At 47.7% G+C, this 21,532-nt stretch overlaps 1 protein-coding gene across 1 annotated transcript in view; it reads right to left on the bottom strand.

Annotated features, from left to right (window-relative positions):
- Positions 1-703: 703 nt before the first annotated feature.
- The window catches only part of STOM (stomatin), a 49,250-nt gene continuing 28,421 nt past the window's right edge, over positions 704-21,532 (bottom strand). Inside the window, exons 5-7 of the mRNA XM_015415840.1 lie at positions 6,917-7,120; positions 5,803-5,937; positions 704-1,517 (exon numbers count right to left, since the gene is read on the bottom strand). Of these exons, the coding sequence (XP_015271326.1) occupies positions 1,323-1,517; positions 5,803-5,937; positions 6,917-7,120 (534 nt within the window). The 3' untranslated portion in view covers positions 704-1,322. The remainder of the gene's footprint in view (positions 1,518-5,802; positions 5,938-6,916; positions 7,121-21,532) is intronic.

Raw genomic sequence — 21,532 nt, forward strand, 5'->3', positions numbered from 1 at the left:
AGTAAACAGCAGCAGTTTGAAACCAAACCTGAATTGGAATTACCACCTGTTTTCCTGGCAGTGTTACTGTGTCTTTAAAATGACATGATTCACAGTTAAGTCCTCTGGTGAAACATTTCATCCCTGCTTCACAGACTAGGGGAAGCTTGCCTGAAGAGATCCTATCTGAAGAGCTGCTAGGAAGCAGAAAAAAACAAACAGCCATCCTAGTTTGAATTATTGTTAACACTCAAAGGCCAGTGCGCAAGGCCAGGGGGACCCTGCTTTTCAAGCTAAGCATGTAAACTCTAACCATTCTCTCTCTGAAATGCATTGGAGCAGGTAAAGTTCCTGGGAGTAAGGCAAACTTCCTGGGAGTAAACTGGGAGTAACCTAAACTTCCATCACCATTATTCACACTGGATGCAAAGATTATGAAAATACTAGGCACAAATACAGATATACGTGGCCAAGCATGAAGCCCGATTATTAGCCACTACAAAAGAGTTAATATTATTGTTCACAAAGCTCTAGTTCCACTTACTGACAATCGGAGAAAAATGAAAAACAAACAAAGATAGAGTCAAGAACAAAAAGGCACCAGTTAGGATTCCAATTTTTAATTCTGTGTTGCTCATGCAAATATCTATCTGTATGTGTGTGTGTGTGTGTGTGTGTGTGTGTGTATATATATATATAATATATATATATATAAATTCAAGGGATAGTCATCTAAAAATAAGAGGATTTTATTTTTTAAAAAGCACACATTTATTTTATTTAAAAAACATACAAATAAAAAGGCAGATCCAGAGGCATTTTCAAGTGCTTACAGAAGGCATTTTTTGTTAGTCTGCACACAAAACAAAAGCACTCGAGAATGGCTGAACATCGTAGCTACAAGCATATTGTTCCCATAACTACTCTGTGTTCATTCCTTCTCTACTTGCTGAGCAAGGCAGGAGGTGGAAAGTTCCACTTCTGATTCACCCCTGAGAGGCTGCTTCCCAGGAGGAAAAATGTTATGATGTTTGCAAAAAGTCATCTGTGCCTGTTTCACAGAGACGCTGTGGCATTCTCCAGCCGTCAAAGGCAGGCAGATCTTAAAACTCTATTTCTTTCTCTCAGAACAGACTGATTGAAAGACCGAATTTTCTGACGACACAGTCTAAAATCAAAGCATAATTTGTTCAGATAAACAGCAACGGGATACAGGTCGCCAACAGACACAAATCACAGGACGCGCGTCTATGTGGAAAGCGAGACATAACTATTCATTCCCCCATTCTTTTCCTCTCTGCAACACAGCCTTGCCCTTTTAAGGAATCTGGCCTCCTTCACTGCTAGCGTTTAGTCCCCACGATGCCTTGCAGCATGTCTATGGGCAATGGGAAGACAATCGTGGAGTTCTTTTCAGCAGCGATGGTGGTCAGGGTCTGGAGGTAGCGGAGCTGGAGGGCCGCGGGAGACTCCGAGATGACGATGGAGGCTTCCTTCAGGGCTCTGGAGGCATTCATTTCACCCTCTGCCGCAATTACCTAGAAGGAAGGCAGTCACAGATATCTGAGTACCTACGAAGCCACCTTCAACCCTAATATCGTCTACTCAGGCGGGCAGCAGCTCTTCAAAGCCTGACACACCTTGTACCAGAGGACATGGCTCCGTACCACAGCACCGGCTTTCCACACACAGAGTGCCGGGTTTTGTCCCTGGCATCTTCACTGACAGGATCACAAGTAGCAAGGTGATGGAAGAGACCGCTCTGTGCCTGAGATCCTGACAGTTTTGAGCCAGATGGACTGATGCGACTCAGTAGAAGGCAACGACACATACTCATCTGTTTTAACTAGTGGTGCTAGAGACTCTCTGCATGCAAGGCATGCCCTCCATGACTGTACTATGGACGACAGCATTACAAACCAAAGGTCTCAGACAGCGCACTGGAATGCCTGTATTTTGACAGTAAAGGGCACTGTCTGTCTATAGATGCTCTCTTCATCTTCTAAAAATAAACTGGAGCCAGAAATTATTTCCAGGCAAGAGAACAATGCAACACACAGAACTATTAACTAACTGGGATAAACACAAGAGGGAGAACTGGCGGAGGATGATCTTATTGGATTCCAAGGGGATAACATTAAAACAATTATTTTTTTTGAAAATTCAAACAAAAACAGTCAAAGTAGCAGGGGGTCATGTCACGTGCTCCCTCCTGCCCACACTGCTTTCCACTCTGCCAAAATTAATTCCGTGAGTGATCCATTAAAAATGTTTTAGTGAAGCCGTGCTCTGCCGTCCTGATGGCACGACACCGCCTCAAAATGTAGCACTTATATCTCACTTTCCTTAAGTTTGTAACATTTGCTTCTGAGCAAAATAGATCAAATCAAAAATATATTACATTATTGCAAAATGTATTAAATTAAAAGAACACCGTTAAGTGAATTAAAGACAGGTTGGAAACGGATCTTATGGGCTGCATTCGCTGCTGCTACAAAGGGGAAAAAACCAACAGGAGGTAACTAAACAAACTAGAAGGAAATGGCCAGGGAAAGGCTGATTGCCACTTTGGCGGTCAGGAAACAAATTTTCTCCAAGCCGGTTTGGCTGGGGATCCTGGAGGTTTTTTGTCGTCTTCTGGGCGTGGAACAGCCGTCATTGCGGGTGTGGAGGGGGAGGTATTTGTGAATTTCCTGCCTTGTGCAGGGGGTTGGACTAGAAGACCCTTGCAACTCTATGATTCTGTGAGGTCACAATCAATGCAAGAGGAGCCTTCCTGATCGGATTAGTGGCCCACCCACTTCAGCATCCTGTTGACTGCTGTGGTCAACCAGAGACCTATGAATGCACGCAAGGTGGCCATGGAGATGCCCTAACCTAGATAGCTCATGCAAGCCTGATCTAGTCAGATCTCGGAAGCTAAGCAGGGCCAACCCTGGCAAGTATTTGGATGGGAAACCCCCAATGAATACCAGGGCCGGGAAGCAGAGGCACAAAATGCAAAAATACCCCCCCCAAAAGGAGGCCATGGAGACCAAAGGCTTGATTTCCTGCTCTCCCCTCCAGCACTGGGTATTCAGAGTTACTCTGCCCCAGAAGATGGAGGGAAGATCTCAGTGAACTAACAAATCTGTACAGGAGAAAACAGTGCTGTTATATCGAGATGGGTAGCCATGTTAGTCTGTCTGTGGCAGTAAAAAGAGCAAGTCCAGGAGCACCTTAAAGACTAACAAAATTTGCAGCAGGGTAGGTGCTTTCGTGAGTCACTGCTCACCATTGGTATCTGAAGAAGTGAGCAGTGACTCATGAAAGCACATAACCCTGCCACATATTTTGTTAGTCTTTAAGGTGCTCCTGGACTCTTGCTCTTTTCTAGTATTGTTATATGTGTAGGATGATTATGGAAGGTTCACCTGTCCACTGCAGAGGATTCTAGGGGGGTGTTGTAAAATGTATGCTCACGTGCTGGCCAGGCCCCACAACCACATTATATGAACGAAGTATATCCACAGGATTGGAAAAAGTCAGTATACATTCCAATCCCAAAGAAGGGCAATGCCAAGGAATGTTCAAACTATTGCACAATTGCAGTCATATCACACGCTAGCAAGGTCATGCTCAAGATCCTACAAGCTAGGCTTCAACAGTACGTGGATAGAGAACTGCCAGAAGTACAAGCTGGGTTTCAAAGAGGTAGAGGAACTAGAGATCAAATTGCCAACATTTGCTGGAGTATGGAGAAAGCAAGAGAGTACCAGAAAAACATCTACTTCTGCTTCATTGACTATGCTAAAGCCTTTGACTGTGTGGATCACAACAAACTATGGCAGGTCCTTAAAGAGATGGGAGTACCAGACCACCTCACATGTCTCTTGAGAAACCTGTATAAGGGTCAAGAAGCGACAGTAAGAACCGGATATGGAACAACTGATTGGTTTAGTATAGGAAAAGGAGTACGACAAGAATGTATATTGTCACCTTGCTTATTTAATATATATGCAGAGTACATCATGCGAAATGCTGGCCTGGATGAATAACAAGTGGGAATTAAGATTGCTGGGGAAAAGGTCAACAACCTCAGATATGCAGACGATACCACTCTGATGGCAGAAAGTGAAGAGGACCTAAAGAGCCTCTTGTTCAGGGTAAAAGAGGAGAACGCAAAAGTGGGCTTGAAGCTTAACATAAAAAAAACTAAGATCATGGCATCTGGCCCCATCACTCCTTGGCAAATAGAAGGGGAAGTCATTGAAGTAGTGACAGACTTCACGTTCCTGGGATCCCAGATCACCGCAGACTGTGACAGCAGCCATGAAATTAAAAGACGCCTGCTCCTTGGGAGGAAAGCGATGGCGAACCTAAACAGCATGATAAAAAGCAGAGACATCACCCTGCCAATAAAAGTCAAAGCAATGGTATTCCCAATAGTTGTGTATGGCTGCGAGAGTTGGACTATAAGGAAGGCCGAGCGCCGAAGAATAGATTCTTTTGAACTATGGTGCTGGAGAAGACTCTTGAGAGTCCCTTGGACTGCAAGGAGATCAAATCAGTCAATCCTCAAAGAAATCAACCCTGACTGTTCCCTGGAAGGCCAGATAATGAAACTGAAGCTCAAATACTTTGGCCACCAAATGAGAAGGGAGCACTCACTGGAGAAGACCCTGATGCTGGGAAAGATTGAAGGTCAAAGAAGACGGGGGCGGCAAAGGATGAGATGGTTAGACAGTGTCATAGATGCAACGAACATGAAATTGAGCACACTTCAGAGGACAGCGGAAGACAGAAAGGCCTGGCGTGACCTGGTCCATGGGATCGCGAAGAGTCAGACTCGACTGTGCGACTGAACAACAACAACTATGAAATATCTTAATATTGTCCATAACAGTCAGAATCCACAACTGTCCTTGGAAAGCACCTGGTCAGATAGTGTGAGATCATCTGTCTACTTAGCATAGTGAAAAATAAGTTATCCAGTACAGATGGATTGTCTTTCCAGCACCCTCCTGCTCTGTCAGCCTGCACCCACCTTCCCTCTCAGGCTTCTGTAGTCATTGGGTATTAATACTTCAGGTCTCTCTAAAATGGCCAATTGTTTGCCTAAGAGGATGGTGTTTCATCTGACATAGCCTTTTTGTGGTCTGGGACTGAAATTTCTGAACACCATGGCATGATATCATGGCACCAGCTGTATCAATGACCAGGAGGGTGTGGAAATGGTTCTACCAGGCTGTCTGGTTTAAGGAGAAAAAAGGGAGCAGATACTTGCTTGGTGTGATACTTTTTAGGGCATGTCTTGGAAGGTTGCCCAACGTCTTGGAAGGTTGTTAGCTGTTTTCAGTGTTCAGGATTGCTTTGTTTGTGGTTATTTCTCCACAATAGAATGGCTACAAACACCTGGAATTGAATACCTGCTCCAGAGATCTCATTATCTATTTTCCCTTAAGCAATGAGTCACCGTGTTTCATTTATGTGAGCTGAGTTGACTGCCAAAATACAGACAACGGCCGGAGGGAAGAGCCGCGCGCCGGCGCGATCACACCAACCAAATCTGTCAGCAGCCCGTGGCAAACCGGTTGCTAGTACTTGTTAGCAGGTACTTTTTAACTGCGGGTTTTTGGTGGGAAGCCACGGGTGCGCTACATTTGCCAGATGTGGCGGTGTGATCACGCATGGATAATCCACCCAGCATCCGTGGCTCTCCCACGGCAAATTCACCGTGTGGTTATTGCTTTGTTTATACTGTAAACTACCTTAAGTTCCATCAGGCAGAAAGGTGGTTAATAAACATTTTAAATAAAATAAGAAACACACAAACTCTCCTACCTTGGCTCTCGCCTCCCGGGCTGCTTCTGCTTCAGCGGCCATTGCTCTCTGGAGCTGGATGGGCAGCTTCACGTCTTTGATCTCCACGCGCTCCACTTTTATCCCCCAGTCATCAGTGGCATCATCGAGGGTGTTCTGTTAACAATGTGAAATAGAAGCCACTTCAAGCAACCATAAGGGACTGAAACAGAGGTTGCAGGCAGTGTTCACTCTAAGCTGAGTTGGTCTGAGCTAGCTCACAGTTGTTTAGCCTCTGGCTCACAGTTTTTTGTCTCAGCTCAGGAAGTACGGCTCCAGAGCAAACTGATTTCTGCAGTATGCAAATCGCTTGCTCACTACTTTAATGCTGTTGGATCCCCAAGCATCGAGAATAAATCCACGTTTTCAGGAAAAGCAAAATTTATTTCAAAGCGTTGAAGACATACTCAAACACGTTCTTTGTTAGAACTGGGGTTACACAGTTAGGGCAAGCATAATAAAGGAACTTCAAACAGATACAGATCCAATGAATAACTTTCCCGCTGGCGGGCTAGTGAAACGGTTGCGCGCCCAGTCCATGGGAATCAGGCAGAACATCAGACAAAACACAGGTGCATTAGTCATGGGAAAAGCATTAGGCAAGCGTCTCCCCCACACAACCCCCAGCAGTTATCTTTTGCATTCCAACGCAGGAGCAGGATGATAGAAACCAAGCCGGGTGCAACAGGGAAGGATATGTACACAGAGGTCACAGAACACAGAATGGCAGCTTGCTGACAAATGCCCGTAGCTCACAAGGTAGAATTTTTGCTCACAAGACTCCACATCTTAGAGGGAACATTACAGGAACTATGAAGATTAAATGCAGCTCAAGTGAATCAAGCCACTTCTCTGAACGACCTCCGTGCCCCAGTAGGAGTCGCCAGAGGCCGCCATGACTTCTAAGCACGGGCACACACGCACACACAAATGCAAAAATAATTATGCAGTATTAGTATCAACCCCCCCCCCCATCCTGAACAATATTTTTCAGAGAGCCATATCAACATAATGCACTTTCAACTTCCTATGTCAAACAGGGATTTCATGGTGTAACACTCCGGGGACACAGAGTTTAAACATCATTTAGCCATACCTGCATGCTGTGTGCAATTTCTTCCCGGTCAGAGAGGATCTGGGAGAGGTTCTTGGTACCCAGAACGTTCCTCAGGGTGGTTTGGGCCAAGAGCCGAGTGGCAGAATCAGCATTGGTGATGTTCGCTACAGCAAGGGTTGCATTCTGAACTCGGTAATAAACCACACCATCCACATTAACTGTTACTGAATCTTTGGTAAGGATCTGTGGCAGGAGGAGGGAGAAAATACAGTGTAAGAATTATGATTTTTTAAAAAAAGCAAAATAATCAATTCAAAGCATTCAGCTTGTAGCAGCAATCAACAGCACGTTGTTCGTAACCACTAGCCTGTCCACTAGCTCGTCACCAAGTAATGTATTAACCAGCATTATTGCTTTCTTGATACACATTTGCTCATGTCCTGGGTTGTGCTACACCTGTATTATCACTTGGCTTGTAAGGTTATCGGTACAGGGCAGACTTGTGTACAGATGGCTAAATTAATTGGAGAATAAAGTGTTCAGCGATAGATTAAAGGGCATTGAGAATAACACTGAACTCTATTTTATGGCCCCATGCCATCTGTTATGCCAGTATTCCCAGTTACATGGCAGCAGAGCTCACTACTGAAGATCTACAAACTGAAGCAAAGGAACTTTTCTTGTAGGGACCATGCATAAGAACATAAGAGATGCCAATGTTGGATCAGGCCAAAGGCCCATCCAGTCCAACACTCTGTATCACAGTGGCCAGAAATACCAGTGCTATCAGGAGGTCCACCAGTGGGGCCAGGACATTAGAAGCCCTCCCACTGTTGACCCCCCCAAGCACCAAGATGACATAGCATCACTTGCCCCAGAGTCCCTATCTATACCTTGTGGCTAATAGCCACTGATGGACCTCTACTCCATATGCTTATCTAATTCCCTTTTGAAGCCGTCCATGCTTGTAGCTGCCACCACAATTACAGCATTTGGCTGGCAGCTTGCAATTTTTCCAACCAGGATCTTTGATGCTTGGGGCTGAGAAGTTCATTATGTGGTCTGTGGAATTTTAAAAACTGATGTCCTAGTTGAGATGTAAACAACCTCTGATGGGGATTGCATCATCTCCATTTTTCTCTTACTTTAGCCAAGCAAACAGTACTTCGGCAAGCTTCTCCATATCCTCTGGTGGCATAGGTTAGCTTTGGTTATTCTTGCAAGCCAATCAGCTGCCCAAGTGTTGCACATTGTAGCTCGCCATTGGTTTGCCTGCTCTGATGTTGCAACCCACAACATACCAACAATTGTGGCACCCAATGGGCTATTTGGAAAACAGTTTTACATTTTGTTGGTGTGTGTGCTTTTTTGAGTTCAAGCTTTCAAAACTCAGTTTTCAATATATCATTCGACTCCAACATCTCGTCTCATTGGTCCATTTAATTTAGGTTTTAATTTCTGTCATTACACATTTTTAAAAAATCGAATTTGCTGCTTTTTACAAAAGTTGTAATTGGCTTTGGAACCCCAGTTACGAAGCGAAGTCATTCGTTTTAAAAAGGCCATATTTACTCAAAAGGGAGATGACCCTGAATGTAAGACAATCCCCTTAAAAGTGTTATATACACACACACACAAATTATTATTGGACATAACTGTATCTTGTATGTGAATATAAGATGAATATCCTCTTTTATCTGATGGCACACCTGGGGGGGAAAACCCTAGCTTGCGTTTGAGTAAACACTGTAGGTATGTTCCAAGGTCCATGAGCAGTTGTTGCTATGTTTATGCATATTTATGGCAAGGACGTTAATCATCATCAGTGCTACTAAAACAAGAACACTGGGTTCCTGCCACTGCCTTACAATCAAACATGCAATTCATAAAAGGGATTTCTTTTTTTAAAAGGAGAGATTAAAATGATTAAAATGGACAGTATGCTGGTACAGACTGCTCAATTAATCCCAGGCGCCTTTGCCAGGAAGTGACAGACTTCTGTAACTGCTTATAAAATAGGGCCAAGATTGGGAAGGGGGGAAATTGACTTTTTTTAGAGGGCGGGACTGAAAGGGAGAAAAGATGTGATATAGTTGCAGCTTCTTCCCCCATGCTTCCCCTAAGCAGAGTTACAGCCTTAAAAGACAGTCAGTGCTTAGGAGGACTGCACTGTTCCCATCCTTAAGGCCATAGTTGTTTGCTTTTGGATAACAGTGCAATGTCTGGAGTGGGAAGAGCTAACCCCCAGGCTGCCTCCCTGTCCTGGAAACGCACAGGTCTCAAACTGATCGCTTATCAGATAATAAACTGGTAAAAATAGATCCTGTGCTTGATCTTGGGCCAGGGAAGCTGTTCCTCTGACAAGAGTTGCTGACCACAAGAAGTGGTAACACAACCACACCCAGCTTAACCACCCCTGCCTGGAAGAGGCGAGGCTCCAGATGAGCAGGGCCCCCCCCTGCCCAAACGGGTTCTATAACCAATCTTATTTGGTTATTATAAGACAAATGTCCTGTGTTTGTCATCAAAGAATACTAAGGCAGCTTAAAACAGTTAAGTAAGCAAACATCTACCAATTCCCGTCATAAGTAGATCCCAGACAGGAATAGGAACAAATAGGAAGAGGAAAAAAATCCATCATATAATCAACTGAAAGACCCCTATCAGCACAACTGGTAAAACCGATAATGGGGCCTCTGCCAACCTTACATCTCATAAGGTGGGCTCCTGTACCAGAGCACCACCAGGTGACCTCAGATCCTGAGCCGGTTTCATATGGGTGGAGGTAGGCTTGCCACCTCTGGGTTGGGAAATATCTGGAAGTTTTGGGGGTGAAGCCTGAAGAGCGTGGGTTATGGGGGGGGGACTTCAGTGGGGTATAACACTACAGATTGCACCTTCCACAGTGGCCGATTTTTTCAGGTGAACTTATCTCAGAGAGCCAGTTTGGTGTAGTGGTCAAGTGCGCGGACTCTAATCTGGGAGAACCGTGTTTGATTCCCCACTTCTCCACATGCAGCTGCTGGATGACCTTGGGCAAGCCATAGTTCTGTCAGAGCTGTTCTCTCAAGGACAGTTCTCTCAGAGCTCTCTCAGCCCCACCTACCTCACAGGGCGTTTGTTGTGGGGAGGGGGAGGGAAAGGATTTTGTAAGCCGCTCTGAGACTCCGAGTGAAGGGCGGGGTATAAATCCAATCTCTTCTTCTCTGTCACTTGGAGATCAGTTGTAAAAATGGGAGATCTCCAGTCACCACCTGGAGGTTGGCAGCCCTAGGTGGAGGAGATCCATCATGTCCTTGGGGCCCAAGCCATTTGGGGCCTTACAGGTCAAACACCACACTTTGAACTGGGCCTGAACACAAACTGGAAACCAATGCTGTTTCCGGCCTTACATGTTCATTAAGGGGAGAGCTTGTTTAACAACTCTCCTGTCAACTGAGATTTATGGACCATCTTCAAAAGCAGAGGATGGTAATCTAATCTGGATGCCACCAAAGCATGTGCAGCACAGGCCACATCCAATCAATTTCAGCTGTAAGACCTATCAGCTGTAAGGACCTCCTTGTTGCACAAACCATCTACTGTCCCTTGGATCATGTGCCTTATACCGTACAAAGGAGCCCTCAGTGTTTCGCCTTCTTGAGATTCCTCCTGATAGGAGCAGAAGGTCTACGATGACAGCCAAGCCCATGTTCAATTTGTGGATATGCATGGCCGCAGGGAAACTCATCCACACTGACCATAAACAGTTCCCTGGCTTGCATCTGAGCTGCAGGTGCTGGCCTGATTCGTAACCGTGCCTCATCCCTTTGGAGACAGGAACAGAAGTTGTGGTGGCACCAGAAAACTTGCCGACAGTCTGTCAGGCACTTTGGAAGGACACAAAAGATGTTCCCCTTTGTTGTCATAAACAGCACCGTGCAAGAAGGAAGCAGGTAACTGCTCGTTAGTTATTTACACTATGTATGTTCATGGAATTATAAAGAACAACATCAGCAAGGCAGGTCCCGAGGAACTTACAAGCTAAAGGCAAACATGGAAGGCAGTAATGGAAGCAGACCAATTGATAGAAGAAAGGTCCATCGATGGCAGCTAGTTGCTGGGGAGTTGAAGCAACAGGGGGAGATTTTGGCCTCTCTAGCCCTGCTTGCAGCTCAGTGGCAGAGCACTTGTTTTGTGTGTAGAAGGTCCAATACTCAATCCATGGCACCACCAATTAAAGGGTCTCAGAGCTGAAGGTGCTGCCCAAAATCCTGGGAACCACCACCAGTGTCAGAGGCAGGGGTCGTTTCGTAGAAAAAGAGCTAGGGGAACTCATTAGCATATGCCACACCCCCTGTCATCACCAGAAGTGTGTCATAAGGCCACACCCCCTGACATCACCGGAAGTGTGTCATAAGGCCACACACACCACCCCCAAAGGTCCCGGCCGCCGCTGGCGGCCTTGCAGCTCCACTGCCGAGCCCCATCAGGGGGGCTTCGTCATGTGCCCCGCCCCCCGTACCTCACCCTGGGGAACTGCGATCCCCCCGAAATGACCTCTGGTCAGAGGAAAGTATATGCGGGCCCCGTTCACACGGAGGATTTGCTGTGCTAAAGGCACGAATGCCAGGCGGATTTTCGGGGCGCGATCACACCGCAACATCTGGGAAGCGTAGCGCACCCGTGGCCAACCTGTGGCATCCCGCCAAAGATGCACAGTAAAAAACTACCTCGGAAAGTGCACTAGTATCCGGAAAACGCGGGGCAGGGGCGGGTGTCTGATTGCGGGAGCGCTAGTAGCCCGTGGCATCTGGCGCCCGTCCATGTCCCGTCGCAAACCGGATGTTTTTCGTAAACTCATGCGCACAAACACCTAACTGAAAGCAGTGCTGCTCCGCAGAACTGGGCATGCGCACAAACGCGAAACGCTTGCCGTGCCACTTTTTTGCCATGCTCCAGCATCGCCGTGTGATCGCCAGCTAACAGCATAAACGCGGAGACTCGGGGGACCGTGTGACCGGGGCCGAGGTCAGACAGACCCACAGTCTCACTCAGGACAGGATGGCTGGCTCAAGAGCAGAAGAAGCAATACAACAATCTCTCCACCTACCCTAGTGAAGTCTTTCATCTCTTTGAATACTGAAGGCCACCTACTTATGGGAGGAAACACAACTCAGCGGAAGATCACACACTTTGCACGTATGTCCCCAGATATCTCCAGTTACAAGTTCTGAAGCAAGCTGATGTTGGGAAAGACTTTTCTCCACCAGAGGCCCTGGAGAGCTACTGGCCGACAGGGCAGAGCAGAGGTCCCCAATCTTGATGACCCTGTGGGAATTTCCGGAATTTCGAGACAGGGTAGTAGGTGACACCACAAAATGCTTGCCATGGTGGGGGAATTACAAATGGTTGGGAGATCCAGGGCTATTTTTGGGCAGGAACGCACAGGAACGGAGTTCCAGCTAGCTCTTGAGTTGGCGACGCCCAGCAGGAACTCATTAGCATAATAGGCCACACCTAACAGCAGAAAATCATTAGGATTGGCTACATTAGGGGTGTGTGGCCTAACATGCAAAGGAGTTCCTGCTACAAAAAAAGCCCAGGGTTTTGACAACAAACAAGGTAAACAGAATAAGAAGCAAAAGGTGAGTGTGGTAACATGGGGTGTGGCCTAATATGCTAATGAACTGTGATGTCAGGGGTGTGGCTTAATATGCTAATGAATTTCTGCTTTTGGGTGTGGCCTATTATGCTAATGAATTCCTGCTGGGCTTTTTCTACAAAAAAAGAGCTGGGGAGATCCATAGGAGGAGCCCAGCGTAGGAAATCCTCCTATGCTTGGGGGGGCGGGGAGCAGCTATTCCTGACCCTTCCTGAAGACCCAATGTCCCCTGGGGTCTTCTGAAGACCTTCTGCTCCAGAGAGATAGAGGAAAACCAGGACTGGCTCTTTGCTCTGCGGAAGAAGCAAGCGGGTGCCAGGAAACACACCGGAGGCTGTCTTGTTGGGGATCTCTGCTGTAGAGATGACTTAGCTAAATGGACCGTCAGTCTGTAAAGTACGAACAAGAATGAACGTATAAAGCTGCTTTAATACATGGCAACTTTATATGTCTGCACACTGACTCTTTACAGCACACTGTACACTGACTCTTTACGCGTAAGCAAAAAGAGACAGCTCCCTGCCCCAAAGAGCTTGCAGTTGAAGTTTTGATAGGCGGAGGATGGGAACCAAGAGATGGCCCTGAGGTCCTGGCTGCAGTTAACACAGAATGTGGATTTTGTTTTAGTTGGAAGCCAGTCTTAAGCGGCAGGGGCCAAGCAAGACTGTGTGGAGAAGGTGGGCTTTAAGGAAGAAAGCAATGACGGCCGAAAGAAAGGCATCCACATAAAAGACGTTTGGAGGGAACAGAAAACGACTGCAGGAGGAATTCTGCAAACGCAACACTTTGCAGGATCCCAGCTCGCTCCAGGCAGGGCATCAATAGCCATGATAATAAATTTACTGTCTCCCCTTCCATTAAAAAAAAGACTCTTTCATCTAGCAATTAGATTTTCTTCCTGCCGTATTTCATTTGCTAGTAAATACAACACAAACAGATTTGGGGATAATCTAATCACGCTCCTGGCAGGGAACACTGGATTTCATTTAGCGGGTGTGGAAGGGAGAGGGAAAAATGCTACAGCGGGCCACAAAGCTCCAAGCAGAGGCCTCCTCCCTGGCCAAGGGCAGCAACTGGAAGTTGGCTATTCCCTGAGAGCTACTGAGCACACAGCATGGAAGGGGAAAGTAGTTACAGTCCTACAAAGAGCTGTTGGTCATTCGGGCATTAGGACATTTAGGCAGACTGCCCTGGCAAGATGTCACCAGTGGCTCCCCCATTCCTAAGCACCGTGCCCCCTTGAGAGCATGCACACACAGCCCCTTCTGGGAGAAAGAATGGAGTGAGACCAGTAAGGCAATAAGGAGCTTGAGAGCATCACATGCCACTGCTCCCTGCAGTGGGAAATGAGGCACTTGAGGAGGCAACAGGGCACAGCACTCATGCTCTTTAAAGCCCCATCAGTGCTGGCACTGCGTACTTGCAGGGTTAGGGGCCTTGGAGGCAACCTCCTGTTTCCCAGCAGAAGAGTAAGATCTGAGTCCAGGAGAAACAGTTTGGTGTAGTGGTTAACAGCAGCAGACTCTGATCTGGTGAGCGAGCGATTTGGCTACTGCATAAATTTGTTTGCTCTGGAGCCATCCTTCCTGAGCTAAGGCAAAAATCTGTGAGCCTGGGGCTAAAAAACGGTGAGCTAGCTCACACTAACTCAGCTTAGAGGGAACAGTGAGGGCCTGGACATCTTGCTGGTCTTTAAGATGCTCCTGGGCTCAAATCCTCTTCTTTCCCTGCAGACCAACAGGGCTTTTTGTTGTTGTTCAGTCGCACAGTTGCGTCCGACTCTTGGCGACCCCATGGACCAGATCACGCCAGGCCTTCCTGTCTTCCGCCGTCCTCTGAAGTTGGCTCAATTTCATGTCCGTTGCATCGATGACACTGTCTAACCATCTCATCCTTTGCCATCCCCGTCTTCTTTGACCTTCGATCTTTCCCAGCATCAGGGTCTTCTCCAGGGAGTGCTCCCTTCTCATTTGGTGGCCAAAGTATTTGAGCTTCAGTTTCATTATCTGGCCTTCCAGGGAACAGTCAGGGTTGATTTCTTTGAGGATTGACTGATTTGATCTTGGAACTGTTTCCCAGCTGGAGTAGCATTGAAGAGACCAGAGCCTTTTTGGGACTCTCTTTAGACTTCTTAAAGGTCTGTGGTGGCTCAGTGATTAAGATGCTGAACTGCAGATTGGAAGGTCGGTAGTTCAGCCGTTTGAGACCCGAGTGTGTCGCATGACGGAGTGAGCTCCCGTCTCTGGTCCCAGCTCCTGCCAACCTAGCAGTTCGAAAGCAAGAAATTGCAAGTAGATAAATAGGTACCGCTTTGGTGGGAAGGTAACAGCATTCTGTGTGCCTCGGCATTTAGTCATGCCGGCCACATGACCACGGAAACGTCTTTGGATAGCGCTGGCTCTTTGGCTTGGAAATGGAGATGAGCGCCGCCTCCTAGAATCGGATTCGGCTGGCTTTTGAGCAAGGGAAACCTTTGCCTTTAGACTTCTGGGCTTTTGTGGGGCAGAAAGGGGTCACAGCCCGCTCTCTTCAGTATAGATGCACTTGAGAGGGATGGGGGGGGGAGGAGAAAAATGCTGCAACGGGGAGGGGAGGTAGCTATGATAGGGGTAGAAACAATGCTCCCTCTAAGCTGCAGAGTCTTGTGAGCAAAAAATCTACTTTGTGAGCTACTGGCATTAAAGCTGTGAGCGAGCGATTTGGCTGCTGCATAAATTAGTTTGCTCTGGAGCCATCCTTCCTGAGCTGAGAAAAAAATGTGTGAGCCGGAGGCTAAAAAACTGTGAGCTAGCTCACACTAACTCAGCTTAGAGGGAACACTAAGGAAGAACAGAGCCATGAAGTGAGAAAAGGCGGGCGTGACTGGGTGGGGGAAGCTGTGAGGGAAAAGGCCCGGAAAGACACTCTGTGTACAGGGCTTCATAAAACCTGTAGCCAGTCCTAGGCAAAGGTAAAGGTTCCCTTGCTCGAAAGCCAGTCGAATCCGACTCTAGGGTTGCGGTGCTCATCTCCGTGTCAAAGCCGAAGAGCCAGCGCTGTCCGAAGATGTTTCCGTGGTCATGTGGCCGGCATGACTAAACACCAAGGAGCACGGAACACTGTTACCTTCCCACTGAAGTGGTACCTATTTATCTACTTGCAATTTCTTGCTTTCGAACTGCTAGGTAGGCAGGAGCTGGAACTAGAGACGGGAGCTCACTCCATCATGCGGCACACTCGGGTCTCGAACCGCTGAACTACCGACCTTCCACAGCCTGCAGTTCAGCGTCTTAACTACTTGAGCCACCGCAGCCAGTCCTAGGGGGGCCTTAAACTGAACAGACCAGATAGTAACAAGGGGAGACAGAAAGAATCACAAGAAAGAAGTTTGGTGGCTTTTGGAAAGGACTAGGTCCCACCCACAAGGAAATAGAGCTGCCAGTTTGCCACCTGGAGACTGTCTTTTAAAAAGGTGCCGCTGCGGCTTCTCTTGCCTGCTCCTCTCCACCTCTCGTGCGATGCATCTGTTGCCCTGCTTACTCTAGCAGGAAGGGACTGGGGACAGGACCAGAAAGGCCTGGGAGAAGCCACAGGTGGCCACACTTAGAAAGGGGGAAGGAGCGATGTCCAGGCTGCCAGGGGGCAACCTGACAAGCGGCAGAAGAATGGTGGGAAGAGGCCCGATGAGAAGGGAGCGCTTTCGGCCATGCGCTCTTTCGGATCAGAGATGACAGAGCTGACTTTCCCCCACAGAACTCATAAATTGGGGTGCCAGGGGAAGATAACTGGCCGGAAACCTAATTGCCAGTAGGCGTGATGTCTCTGCTGCTGCAAATGTGCCACTATTAGGCTTCCCCCACCACCTTTCCCCTCCTATGTTCCTCACAATTAGATTAAAAACTGTGTGCAAAGTTAAAGGCCTTGCGGTTGCAGCGGAATATCTGACGCTCCATCATCACCAATTCCCACTGGCCCTCCGCCGTATCGAGCTGCCCAACCCTGGATCAGATGCCCTTCAAACCACGGGCTGAGTCACTCCGGCGTGTTGATACCTTAATGATGGGGGCGAAGGGAACAAACCACGGATCAAAACACCAGAGGTGGGGCTCCGGGGTGACCTCACAGAGCTGCTCTTTGCTGAGTTGTGGTTCACGCATTCGGCTGGGTTGTTTCCACATGGATGTTTCTGCTCTGCCTTGCTTACCGCAGTGGGGTTTTCAGAGGCGTGTGCAATCGAAGGTGTGCATCTTTGCAGGACTCACCCCCACATGGGTTTCATTTTCCTGGCCTCAGAAGCCACGATTCCTCCCCTCCACCAGCACACTGGAGGTTTTTTCCAGTCTTTTAAAAAAATTACAGATTGCTATAGAACGGTGATGGCTAACCTTTTAGAGACCAGGTGCCCAAACTGTGACCCAAAACCTACTTATTTATTGCAAAGTGCCAACACGGCAATTTAACCTGAATACTGAGGTTTTACTTTAGAAAAAACAACTCATACATTAACGTAAGATGATCCAAACAAAGTAAGGAAAGCAATCCCAAATGCTTTCATTTACTTAAAATTATTTGGTAGAGAATTCGACACTGTAATAATGGTCTGGGCCGGGCTGGGGTGATAGCACACGTGCCCACAGAGAGGGCTCTGAGTGCCACCTCTGGCACCCGTGCCATAGGTTCGCCACCACTGCTATAGAATTATAAACATTTATTGTAACAATATATAGTTCCCAGCTTTCATTTTTATTTTTTTTTTAAAAGACACCTCTGTACTCTTTTTATTGTGGAGTTATCAGGGAAAAGGAGCAGTCTGTCCTCTTCTATGTGGCAGCCCTTCAGTTACTTGAAGTATGCAAATACACACACCCCTCAGTCTTTTGCAGGCTAAAGATAACCAATTTTAAATCCACCACAATTTAAGGAAGATAAAGACAAGCTGGAACGTGTCCAGAGGAGGGGTGTGAAGATGGGTGAGGGGTCTGGAGACCAAGTCCTATGTGGAAAGGTTGAAGGAGCTGGGTATGTTTTAGCCTGGAAAGAAGACGACTGAGAGATGATAAGATCACCATCTTCAAGTACTTGAAGGGCTGTCATATAAAGGATGGTGAGGAGTTGTTTTCTGTTGCCTCAGAAGGTCGGACCAGAACCAATGGAATGAAATTAAATCAGAAGAGTTTTCGGCTAAACATTAGGAAGAACTTCCTGACAGTCCAAGTGGTTCCTCAGTGGAACAGGCTTCCTCGGGAGGTGGTGGGGTCTCTTTCTTTGGAGGTTTTCAAACAGAGGCTAGATGGCCATCGGACAGCAATGCTGATTCTGTGAACTTAGACAGATCATGAGAGGGAGGGCGGGAAGGGTTGCCTCAGTGCTTAGTTCTCGTGGCCCTTTCTTACATGCCCAGGGAAATGCTGCTCACCACTTTGGGGGCAGGAAGCAATTTTCTCCAGGCCAATTTGGTCAGGGATCCTGGAGGAGCATTTTTTGGTCCTCTTCTGGGCATAGAGCAGGGGTCACTGGGGGTGTGGGGGGGAGGTATTTGTAAATGTCCTGCATTGTGCAGGGGGTTGGACTAGATGACCCTGGAGGTCCCTTCCTACTCTATGATTCTAAGTTAAGTCCTCAAAAGTTACTAGCCGTCATTACTACTTAACAAAAGAAAGATTACAGCTGATTGCATATAACCAATACTAGTTGCTTGTGGCACAAACCACCCAGAGGTAACCTTCGCAAATGCCTAGTATGCATGTTGCTTCATTAAAACTGTAGCAAATGCTGCAGCTCTTGCTCCAGTGTGGAATAGTGGCTGGAGCATCAGATCAGGAATGGGGAGTTTTTGTTGTTCAGTCGCACAGTTGAGTCCAACTCTTTGCGACCCCATGGACCAGATCACGCCAGGCCTTCCTGTCTTCCGCCGTCCTCTGAAGTTTGCTCAATTTCATGTTCGTTGCATCTATGACACTGTCTAACCATCTCATCCTTAGCCGTCCCCGTCTTCTTTGACCTTCAGTCTCTCCCAGCATCAGGGTCTTCTCCAGTGAGTGCTCCCTTCTCATTGGGTGGCCAAAGTATTTGAGCTTCAGTTTCATTATCTGGCCTTCCAGGGAACAGTCAGGGTTGATTTCTTTTAGGATTGACTGATTTGATCTTCTTGCAGTCCAAGGGACTCTCAAGAGTCTTCTCCAGCACCATAGTTCAAAAGAATCTATTCTTCGGCGCTCGGCCTTCCTTATAGTCCAACTCTCGCAGCCATACATGACTACTGGGAATACCATTGCTTTGACCATGCGGACTTTTGTTGGCAGGATAATGTCTGTACTTTTTATCATGCTGTTTAGGCTCGCCATCGCTTTCCTCCCAAGGAGCAGAAGTCTTTTAATTTCATGGCTGCTGTCACAGTCTGCGGTGATCCTGGATCCCAGGAATGTGAAGTCTGTCACTACTTCCACGACTTCCCTTTCTATTTGCCAAGGAGTGATGGGGCCAGATGCCATGATCTTAGTTTTTTTGATGTTGAGCTTCAAGCCCACTTTTGCGCTCTCCTCTTTTATCCTGAGCAAGAGGCTCTTAAGGTCCTCTTCACTTTCTGCCATTAGAGTGGTATCGTCTGCATATCTGAGGTTGTTGAGGAATGGAGAGACCTGGATTCAAATCCTCACTCAAATGGAACCCAGTTTCTCCAATCTCCCCCATGCCCAAATCCTGCTTATGAGAAGGAGCAATATTAGTCTAACCCAGAAGTCCCCAGGCTTTTTGATCCTGTGGGCACATTTAGAATTCTCATACGACATGGTGGGTGCAGCAAAAAAAAATAGCTGCCACAGGAGGCGGAGTCAACCACAAAATGATTGCCACAGCTAACTTTAGTAAAACAGTGTAGATCCTTGTGCCGTGGCGGCAGCTAGTAGTTAGTCAGAAGCCTTGCTGGGCAAAAGCCTATACCTGACACCACCACTTTGAAGAAGAAGAAAAGGAGGAGGAGGAGGAGGAGGAGATTGGATTTATGACCCGCCCTTCACTTGAAGTCTCAGAGTGGTTTACAAACTCCTTTCCCCTCCCCACAACAGACACCCTGTGAGGTAAGTGGGGCTGAGAGAGCTCTGACAGAAACTGTTTTTTTCAAGAACAGCTGTGCCAGAACTATGGCTTGCCCAAGGTCACCCAACCAGGTGCGAGTGGAGGAGTGGGGAATCAAACCCGGTTCTCCCAGATTAGAGACCGCACACTTAACCACTACACCAAACAACCCAAGCATTTAGCGGTCACTGGAAAAGGTGTCAGTGGGTGGCATGGCAGCCACGGGCATCACGTTGGGGATCTCTGACCTAATTCACCTCACAGGGAAGTTGTGAGGGTAACATTTACTGGGGGGGAGAAAGATCAGACTGTCCTGTACTCATGGAATCTTAAATGGTGATTTTTTATGGGCTTCATCATGTTATTTATATTGTGTTCTCTATAATGTTTTATGCCTATTGTAAGCCACCTTGAGTTTTGCACGGGAGAAAGGTGGCTCATAAACGTTTTAAATAAATAAATAAATAAATAAAGGCTCTGCACACCGGAGGCAGATTCTGGATGCCACTGGGGGGAGGCACAGATGACCCACAAGGACCAGGAAGTTCTCCCCTGAACAAGCACCCACTGAAATGGACAAGAGTGGTCCAAGGAGACTTTGTTTTGTCCAGGGCTTTTTTTGTAGAAAAAGCCCAGGAGGAACTCATTAGCATAATAGGCCACAACCAACAACAGAAACTCATTAGCATATTGTCAGCAAGCTGCCATTCTGTTTTCTGTGACCTCTGTGTACATATCCTTTCCCTGTTACACCCGGCTTGTTTTCTATCCTCCTGCTCCTGCGTTGGAATGCACAAGATAACTGCTGGAGGTTGTGTGGGGGAGAAGATGCTGTAATGCTTGCCTATTGCTTTTCTCATGAGTACTGCACCTGTGTTTTGTCTGATGTTCTGCCTGGTTCCCATGGACTGGGCGCGCAACCGTTTCATTAGCCCGCCAGCGGGAATGCTATTCATTGGATCTGTATCTGTTTGAATTTCCTTTATTATGCTTGACCTAACTGTGTATCCCCAGTTCTAACAAAGAACGTGTTTGAGTATGTCTTCAACGCTTTGAAATAAATTTTGCTTTTCTTGAAAACGTGGATTTATTCTCGATGCTTGGGGATCCAACATATTGTTAGAACTCTCTTTCTCCTATCGTTCCGAATCTGGCAAGATCATGAGCGGAACTGAGGGAAACCTACTTAACACGGAGGGGGACTCAGGATCGGTCCCACATACCTCCGCTCCTTTGGTGTTCACGACTGCAGCCTCGGTGGAGGGTGCCGTGGGAGGAACGATTCCCCGCCTGCCTGCACATCTGTCTTGGCCGCCTCCGACCCCTTCGCACTGGGGTCCGCGGAAGACTCAACAGCAGGATGACTGGACTATGTACAACACTCAGGGCACCCGAGAGGTGTACTCCCGTCGGGGGAGCGGATTACGTGAGAGTCTGTTTGACAAGGGATTGTTCCCGGAGCCGGGGACTACCTCGGAGAAGGGGAGTTCCAAGCAAGACCTCGAGGAGTGGATGTTCGAGCCATCGGGGCCGCGAGGCCACGCAGAAGATGAGGAGGGCACCGGAGCCTTCCAAACGGAAGAGGACTATGACCCACCCCCGGACTATCGACCTCGGGACCCCATCCCGGAGGAAACTACCGGGGAACGACTAGCAGAACTGGAAGACTCGGTGAGAGACTTAATGCGGGCATTCCAGGATGTGATGGAAGGTCTGCCGGGAATGATGGACGTTAGAATGGCTAATTTCCTTGACGCACACGCCGCGCAGCAACAAGTTGCTCCTGCACCGGGATTTCCCGCGCCGCCGATGCCTGCTCAACCACTGATGGGACCTCCGCTGCAAGCACCGGGAGTTCCCGCGCAGCAGGTACCTGTGCAGCCGCCGGTGAGACCGCCTCTGCAAGTGCCTGTGCAACCGCCGATGCCGGGGGGTCCGCCGGTGCCGGGTCTGCCGCC

The sequence above is a fragment of the Gekko japonicus genome, unplaced genomic scaffold, assembly GCF_001447785.1.
Source record: "Gekko japonicus isolate JY-2015 unplaced genomic scaffold, Gekko_japonicus_V1.1 scaffold46, whole genome shotgun sequence".
Classification (NCBI taxonomy): domain Eukaryota; kingdom Metazoa; phylum Chordata; class Lepidosauria; order Squamata; family Gekkonidae; genus Gekko; species Gekko japonicus.